Source organism: Ciona robusta, chromosome 12 (assembly GCF_009617815.1).
Source record: "Ciona robusta chromosome 12, ASM961781v2".
Lineage (NCBI taxonomy): Eukaryota > Metazoa > Chordata > Ascidiacea > Phlebobranchia > Cionidae > Ciona > Ciona robusta.
The window spans coordinates 3,774,484-3,783,393 of NC_143246.1; the positions used below are offsets into that span (position 1 = coordinate 3,774,484).

An 8,910-nucleotide genomic window follows, 5' to 3' on the forward strand; every position below is an offset into this window, starting at 1 on the left:
CCGTTTAACTATGTGTGGAACACAAGGGGAACAATGTATTGGAATGAAAGAAAGCTTGTAAAAAATCGCCGGCATGTACAAAACAAAACAACAATGTTAACGACGCTTATCTAAACCGAATACCGGCGAGAAGACGTCTAAAGCCGAGCAGCCTTACCATGTATAAAGATGGTGCTATTGTGGAATGAAAAAGAACGAGACACGACGCCACTTCTAGTAATAACAAACTGGGTTCAAACCCATGCGGGGGTACCAGATTTGCAGGTTGTGACGTCATAGATCTATTTGTTCGGTCATAGTTCATTGTCACGTTCAGCATCGTAATAGATGTTGCGCGATTTGCATCGTTCGGTGTGTTCGTGTACATTGCATCGAGCACGCATACGGCGACGTAAGTCGCGTACGCCACCAAGTAAAATACTGCGGTATAGAGTATAAACCGCCAGAGTGCGCTACAGCGCACAAACACGTTCTTCGAATGCTTTCTCAGCCACAAGAGGCGTAGCGAGATAATAAGCATAAACAGCCACGTGACTGTGATTACCAGAGCATGAAAAATCACGTGCAGCTTGCTGATTGGATAAAAAAGATTCGAACACGATTCCGGACACATGGGGCGCTGTTCCCACGGAATCGGGAAATCCCCGGATGAGTTGACGTCTGTGTTGTTCGATTCTGACGTCACATTTAATAGCGAGCGGGTCACGAAACCTATAAAGTTAAAATTCGGATTTAACAATAATATGAAATTAATTAGCGTAAAATTTATATAGTACCGTATAGGGCAAGATGGGACATCTATTTATTTCATTTTTTCGTCCCATTTAGTAGTAAACAAAGAACATTTAAAAATTATATAACCGTATCCTAACTACCCCAATAGACCGTTGTTAATTTAAAACACGTTCAGGATATTTGGAAATTATTTGCTTAACTTGTCCTGTTTTCCCCTATATAGTAATCTTGTACAGTTTTTGTATTTAGCAAATTAAATCTGAAAAGTTTACACAATTTTTAGGATTGAACGTAACATTCACATTTCTATATACATACCACTCTCGTTAAATAAGACATCTTTATATCTCCTGAGTCGAGATTTTGTGTGCCTAATGCGTCGTATCGGGTTCGGGTGAAGTCCTGTACTGTTTTCTTCACTTTTCACGTCTGTTGTTGCATAAAACATTTAGTACAAAAAACACACAATTCATAAAAACATGATTTAAAACCTAAATTTTAAAAAAGTTCTACAAAAAAAACTTACATCCGGTTGAAAGATTCGATGCCATTACGCCCGTATCATAATCATTGCTGTCAGAAAATGGACTTTGATTTTTTTCATCATTATTGGTTTGCTCAATATTTGGAAAATATTCCGTTTCGCACTCCAGAGAGCAAGAAAAAATTTCCGCTACTTGATTTGATGACCTGAAAGACGAACGTTAGAAAGAATTTAGTAACGAAATATTATTAGGTAAATTATAGCATTGGAAAAACCAAAGAGATTAAAACCAAACTCTCGTTTTGAATATGCTGCTTCACTGAAAGTATATTTGTAGCGCTACACATACATTCATACAAACTAAAACAGCCGTAACTGCAACACGTTGTTTACTAATAATGTCTTTGAAAAAAACAAACTTAATTTCTTTGGAAAATTCAATCTTTTAACAAATTATTGCATAATTTACATTCTGAATCATGAAATTTTTTTTACATTCTGAATCATGATTTACCCGCTTGCTTTCATCACAGCTCTCGTTGCTACTGGCAACAACCACGTGATTAGGAAAACAATCCAAATAACCAATAAGATGGCGATTGTTGTACGGACGCTGACCACCGAGTTGCCATGGCGACCAACGTATGATTGGCTGTAAGTTGATGACGTCATGGAGCGTGGGAAGTTGGAGGGACGAGTGCTGACGAGGCTTGTACCTGCGCGGATGAATATGATTTTATTAAGGTTCTATTTACACAAAAATTTAAACTTTTCGAAGAAACAAAATGTTTCTATTGTCACATATATTTATTTGCCGTCGAGTTATATGGATAACCACTGCAAGTTGTTGCTTATTGGACGCGAAATTGGGCATTATACAAACAGTTTGCTGTGTCAGATAAAAGTATATATGAGCTATTTCACAATATTAAGCAGTGGAAAGTGGAAAAGGTTTATAAAGACACTTTAATAAAGGTTTACACACTACACTGGCTTTCCCAATATTTCGCATGCTTAGAATGAATTACAAACTCGTAAAACTGCGTACACTGGCTTTGCTATTGTGTTTTTCACTCTTCGTGTTTATGCACGCCTTTGATTGAACGAATATGTTTAGAGAGTTGGTTTGGCGCAGTGTTGAGTGCAACCGCATGTCAAATAAGCAGAAAACATCATGTTGAAGCCAACTTTGTTTTACTCTCATGTTCGCACCTCGCTCTACTTTATCCATGAGAATAAGATTTTCGATGCTACATTCAAACCGCTTCACGAATACTTATGCTTTTCTTTTAATACTTTTTCAAAACATTGAAACGCAAATAATGGTGAAAAATACGTCCAGCGTTTACGTTATTTAAATGGGAACGAATTACCGAAAGTTTGTTTAGGTCAAGCTCATTATTTAAAGTTATATTGTATATGATATGCCGGTATCTGCACTAAGTAGTTATAATCGATTTTGGTTGATATAAGTTTTTCATCCAAACGAATGACACAACCGAATTTGTGACCAAATTATACAAAAACGTTTCACCACCGTGTCTATACATAGTTATTTCGCCCAACTCTCGTCGATATTTTCAAAAAAGTTGCATTAGTAAAAGTATAAAAAAATTCACGAAATAAAAAGCAATTCACTTAAAATTTCACGAAATAAAAACTTACGGGGCAAGAGCATAGCTGTAAGTCGTGACATGCTTTTCTTCCTTCGTGATTTACTCGAGGATTCTTGCTTATCTCCGGGCGAAAGTCTCTGCTGGCCGATCCGTCTGTCCGATTCTGCTTAATAATTAAAATGTGTAAGATTGGGATTTACGCTTTCATTTGCGACGGTCGAATTAATAATAGATAGGAGCGACGGAAAATTTCGAAGCATTCTAGACATTCCAAAACATTTCTTATTACGCGTTTTTACTTCTTCGTTTCCACTGAAAGTATATACACGCTGGGGCAAGATGGGACAACTTTTCATTCTATTTTCTCTTCCTATTTGGTAGTAAACAAAGATCATTTAAAAAATTATAAAATCGTATCCTCACGACTCCTACGAAGCGTTGTTGACTGTTCAAAACAAAATCATTACTGAATAGCTGTCCCATTTTACCCCACAGTTCTACATTGTTATGCTTACCGTATTTTTTAGCCAAGCTCGTTTCTTCTTCCTCGCATTCGAGGCAATCGCCATTGATGTGCTTTGGAGAATTCCCGTTTACGCTTGGCTGCTTCCTGGGGCTTGATTGGTTGAGGCGTGAACCCTTTCGATTGGCGCTGGGTGTCTAATTATAATACATTAGCTACAAAAGGCTTAACTTTTAAAGATACTTGGTAACTAGGTAATTAAAATAAACCATTGGAGGCGAACATGTGTTTGATGTTTATGGCGGAATAGGAAAAGTGCGAACTTTTTAAGTTTGATGAAAAATAGTCTGATTTGACATGTGTGTTACTTTTAAAGTAAAGTACTTTAAAGTAAAATTTTTATTTCGTTTGAAAACCAATATTTTTTCTGTGCTTACCTGAGTGCCAAGCGACAACACACGTAGCATCGTGTCGAAGGCAGGGATGTGTAGGGGATTCCCCGTTGTGTCGTTGTTAAGGGACTCCGCACGGTGGCGCCCCATACTTGTGGTCCGCTTATGTAGGGCGTACGTCACGACGCTGGTGTTCAAAGCCGAGAGGAGAATTGACGCAATTTTCAAGCCTGTGTTAACAACACATCTTACACGGTTTACTTTTAATAAAAAGCAGAGAACCTGGAACGCCCTGCAATCTACTCGCGAAATTGCGCTGGGATTTAAGCCAGCTAAGAATCAATGATATTTTTGCATGGAAACCCGCATGACCCCACATGCCAGGAGAAGCACAAGAAACGTAGCGATGCAAGTGATATTTTCTAAGGTTTTTAATCTCGCCGTGTCCAATATTTGAAACAAAACTTGCGTAGGCAGTTTCGGAATCGCGATGATTCATTGTTAATTCCGCGCTTTTCCAAGTTACGTGCGCCTCGGCTGATCCGAATGTTGAAACAGATCAACAATGCGGCCAAGCCAATATGATTCTCCTCAACCATGTAAGCTTGAAAAGTTACAACACAATGTCATAGCTGCATACTTACTACTCCCTTAATCGTAATATAAACGTGTATTAAACATTTTAAATCAATGTATAACCTAAAACGTTAGTATACGTGTGGACCGCCCTGACCCCACAAGGTGACACAATATTGATATTGAGACCCCGTCTGTTATCACCGATCAAAAAAGCGGCCGTCACGAAAGATCCTTTATATATATATTTCCAAAGTAATCGATTAGCAGATATTCATTCCGTCGCGCATATGAACTACCATTGTTGCGCATATCGATCGTGCGCAAGACGAAATTAAAAGCCGAAGATTCAAATCTCCGCAAAGGACAAGCGATCACCTGAAAATAGCTGGATTATTAATATTTAATGCATGATACCGAATAGAATCCCCTGCGTTACTTTACCTCAAGTTTACGTACATACCTCACGCGTAGGTACAACCCGTATTTAAACTTAGAGCGTCAGCGTCCTATTTATAATTAATAAACGGACCAACGTAAAAGCATTGTCTCGTTGGCACTTTACGTAGCAAAATTGGTCTTTATTACGTCACAATTCGCTTTTTCCACCGAAACCAGGTGACGGTCATGCAGTTCCTGTTTATCGTTTTTTCTCTTTCAAATGCAGCGTCTTAATCATACACCAATCACCGCTTAGTCACGTTTCTACAACCTAGTCACCTTCCGTCGCCGCTGTCGCTCCAAAACCCTCAGATTGTGACGTCACAGAGGCTTCGCTTCGAAGGATCTTGGTCACGACGTCGATCATATACGCGACCCCCACTATGACGTCAACAATGGTAAGGTTGATAATGAAGATATACATCCGCTGTCGAAGTCGTCTGTCGAAAATTATTTTGGGTCAACTAATTAGAAAAATTAAAAATCATTCGAGCGTAAAACACGTGACGCAAAAGAGATTCGTCATGTGGCTGTTAAAATCAAGATTACTCAGATTTGGCATATTCAAAATTTGATTGTTAAAATGTTTAAAAATTAATGCTTGTATATATTACAAATATATATATTGTTATAAATAGAAAACAGTGGTGGCGACTGGCGATATTTTTGAAATAACGTTAGCTGTTCTTTGAAAGCGAGATGAAAAACACTTCACTGGAACAGCTCGTATAGGTCTATATTTACACGTATGCGTATGTCATTAAAGTTACCATTTAAAACGGTGCGGTTGGCCACAAAATAGTAAAACACGCATACACAAATTCACAATAGTACATATAATAAATGTAACTAGTGAGCATAAGGTAAGCATGTGATGCGCAGTGTAACAAGTCCGGTTTACACCTTGTCTCGCCACGCGGTCAGGATGAATAAGTTATGACGATCAGACACTTATAGTACTATGGGGGGAGATGGGACATCTCTGGGACTTAATATCCAAATATCCTGATTGTGTTTTAAACAATTAACAACGCTCTATAAGTGTCCTGAGGATACGGTCTTATAATTCTGTGCTGGGTGTTCTTTGTTTACTACCAAATGGGATGACAAAATGGAATGAAAAAGATGTCCCACCTTCCCCCTACTGTACAAAGTTAGATTGCTTACTTGAAGTTGCTTACGATGCAAACCAATGCAAAGAGGTTGATCAGTGTACAGCATGCCGACAGAAGAAGGACAACTATCTTTATTTCGAAACTCATTTCCGTCCGGTAACTTTCCGGCTGAAGAGCCCCGGAAATCGATCACAGGATTTATAAACACGTCATTAATGAAACATTAAGCGACAGAGGGCGCTGTTAAACAAAGGGATCAATTATTAATGACGTAATAATGGTAGGAGGAAAAGCAATAACTAAACTGAAAAGTCAAGCGCCTAGAAAGCGTGTGTTGTGCAATTAATACGCAACGTTAACTTTGGTGGAAAATGCATTTAAAAACTGCCATTACTTTTGGTGCAAACATACAACAAACTACGAATTCAAATTTGTCGTCGCGATAGTTTATGTACCGGTACCAAAAAAAAGAAAAATACAGGTCAAAAATCTATTTTCTTTTTCCTACTCAATTAAAAACTAGATTTCGTTTTTGCTTATGTACTTCAATTGATACACCAGCTGTTGCATTACCTACGTTTAATTAACAGCTATTTTTTTACTTGCGAAGCCCACTAAAATTAGAGTCACCGGTATATAGAAGCTTAACAGCAGCACGTCGACGACGTTCGATCTACGTAATGTAGTTTACTGACAGGTGCACAAACTAGTTATTATTATACACACGACCACACCTGCACCTTTCCCCTTTAGTTTTGCCGTAGCCGCTCTGACTAGAAATTGCCACCTAACTTTTGCTTGCTTCTAAGTTTAGTCTTCGTGTTTTAAAACTCTCTAAAGATAAATATGCAACTGAATTAATTCTTTATATATAGGGAAATGTCCTCTAATCCTGAGCAGGATATTGGCATGCAGTAGGTGTCACATTAATGTTAAACCTTTTTCTCACACCAGTCGCTTAACAGTCGGTTCGGTTTAAGGGGTTATAAATTATGTAACAGTCTTTGTTAAAGGTGATTCTAAAAGATCAATAATCGCAGAGCGAAAGAAGTCGGCGTCTGGCACTGTCCATTTTGGCCTCGTATAGCCAGACAAAGTTGTTTGTATTCGACTTACATTGCCGGATACAGAACAACATTTGACTGTCAATCAAGCATACAGCACTCGTGCTTTACATATTGCATTATCTTTAATTATTCTATAATCACACTTATGACCATAAAATATTATTAAAATAACACTAAACAACCAATAGTTACTATAATACGACTGCTGTTGCTATGGCGCAATAAAAGGGGGGCTCTTTTTAATTACTTGTTTCCAATTTACCCTCCCCGTCTTTAATTCCATTTTTTAAACCATAGTAAAACCACTTTGACTAATAATACCAATCGGTTAATTATTCGTATGCGGATTATGGCCTGCATGAGCCTACTGCTTCTAGCAACCCGGTAATGGTACAGCTCATTTAACATGTAATCCGAAGGCTCTGCTTGGTATTTACAAAATCGATTGAACAAGGGCGACTGATGAGCTAGTAACAGACCAACTTCGTCTTTTGGCAAAAATTACAGTCAAGTCACATGCAAGCATCAATTTAAATTACATTTTCGGAAAGAAATTCCACGTTAAATTATCGATTTGATTTTTACGTTTGAATAGAAATAGCAAAGTGAAACGTCGATAATCGTTTTGGCCTGATAAATTATCTCGTTTTGGCAGAATTTCAACACAATATCGAGCTATTTTCTAATATTAGTGAGGTAATCTAATTCTAATGTATATCAAATTTTACCGACACAGGTATGCACAAACCGAAACTGCAGAAGCAACATTACTCTTGTAAGCGCATATGACCGGTACATTGGCGATTCACTCTACTGTCAAGTTCTCTGTAATTATTAAATTATATAAACTAAAAACAAAAAAAACATCTATGCTCTTTAGTTGTTTATCCAGAAAGAACCAACTTGCAAGAACCTACACTCAAAGAGTTTCAACTGCTCAAAGCGACCTTGGTATAAGTTATATCATTTGCATCTACAAAGCCTAACCTAACGAAGTTCGGTATTTTAGCATAAACCCTAACCCTAAAGCTATGCCGGGTATCTGCAGCTAAGTCTATGGCAAAAACTGTCGAGTTGTGACAGGAGTTATTCAAAAATGACTCATTTTCTATTGGTCGATTTGAATTTGATACGACTGCTTCGAATTGGCTTTTAATTGTCTCAATCGTGGGCAATACTGACGTTGAACAAGACACTGTGAGCTGCGGGGCCCTTTCTTTAAAATTCTCTCTCGTGTTTACACATTTATCTGAAGAAGCACCTGCCTTTCATTCCGTATATTCTCTCGAATGTGTATACAAAAAAATCCTACACTGAAAGCCTTACGCAAATAAAAACACGCAAAGTCTGTATAAAATTTAAAACAAACAATATTTCCACCAGTCTTAGTATATGCTAGTTCGGAAATGCTTCATTGTGTTGTCATAACGGCGCTCTGTGACGACACAGAAGAGACGTCGTATACTACTCCAGCTGGATTAAACCCGGAAACAGAGCACCAATCAAAACAAATAGCGCACCACCATTCGACAATGTTAATCTCGCGGTTGGCCATTAAAGTCCTCACAAAAATATTGTCCTGGACAAGTAACAACAAACAACGAAATGAAGGTGACCGCTACCTTGAACAGTACATCAAACTAAATTGTATACAGTTTGATGACACCTAATTATGACGTAGCATATTCCCTGTATGTGTAAACAGACGTTTCTAAAAAATCTACAGTTCTAGATCTAGACCAACTGTACTTTGTATACAAATTTCGTATTCGCCTATTTCTTGTAAAGTGACTAATTAGAACTTTTCAGCTACTTTAAATTCCCCGCAAATATCCATTAAATAGACCCTAAAGTTATAACATGACCCTTATTCGTGGAATAACACTGATACCTATATAAACGTATATAAGACTGCCCTTTAACGTAACTTGCAGATGGTTTCCACATATTGATTTAAAATCTACAATCTGTGCAAGCACAGCGTGCGTTATAACCACAGGAAATTACGAACAAGCGCTCCC

At 37.9% G+C, this 8,910-nt stretch overlaps 1 protein-coding gene across 2 annotated transcripts; it reads right to left on the reverse strand.

Moving 5' to 3' along the window:
• Positions 1 to 3: 3 nt before the first annotated feature.
• LOC149726920 (uncharacterized) lies at positions 4 to 8,099 on the reverse strand. Of its 2 annotated transcripts, none has more exons than XM_089889426.1 (10): positions 6,557 to 8,099; positions 5,875 to 6,062; positions 4,987 to 5,147; positions 3,736 to 3,920; positions 3,351 to 3,495; positions 2,885 to 3,001; positions 1,734 to 1,935; positions 1,262 to 1,425; positions 1,054 to 1,164; positions 4 to 711 (listed from the first exon to the last, which is right to left on the reverse strand). In XM_089889426.1, the coding sequence occupies exons 2-10, from the start codon at positions 5,967 to 5,969 to the stop codon at positions 107 to 109; spliced, it is 1,785 nt and encodes a 594-aa protein (XP_089745552.1). In that variant the 5' UTR covers positions 5,970 to 6,062; positions 6,557 to 8,099; the 3' UTR covers positions 4 to 106. The 2 variants fall into 2 exon arrangements, with proteins under 2 accessions (XP_089745552.1, XP_089745553.1); XM_089889427.1 differs by having other exon boundaries at positions 2,885 to 2,998; positions 6,557 to 8,093.
• Positions 8,100 to 8,910: the final 811 nt, after the last annotated feature.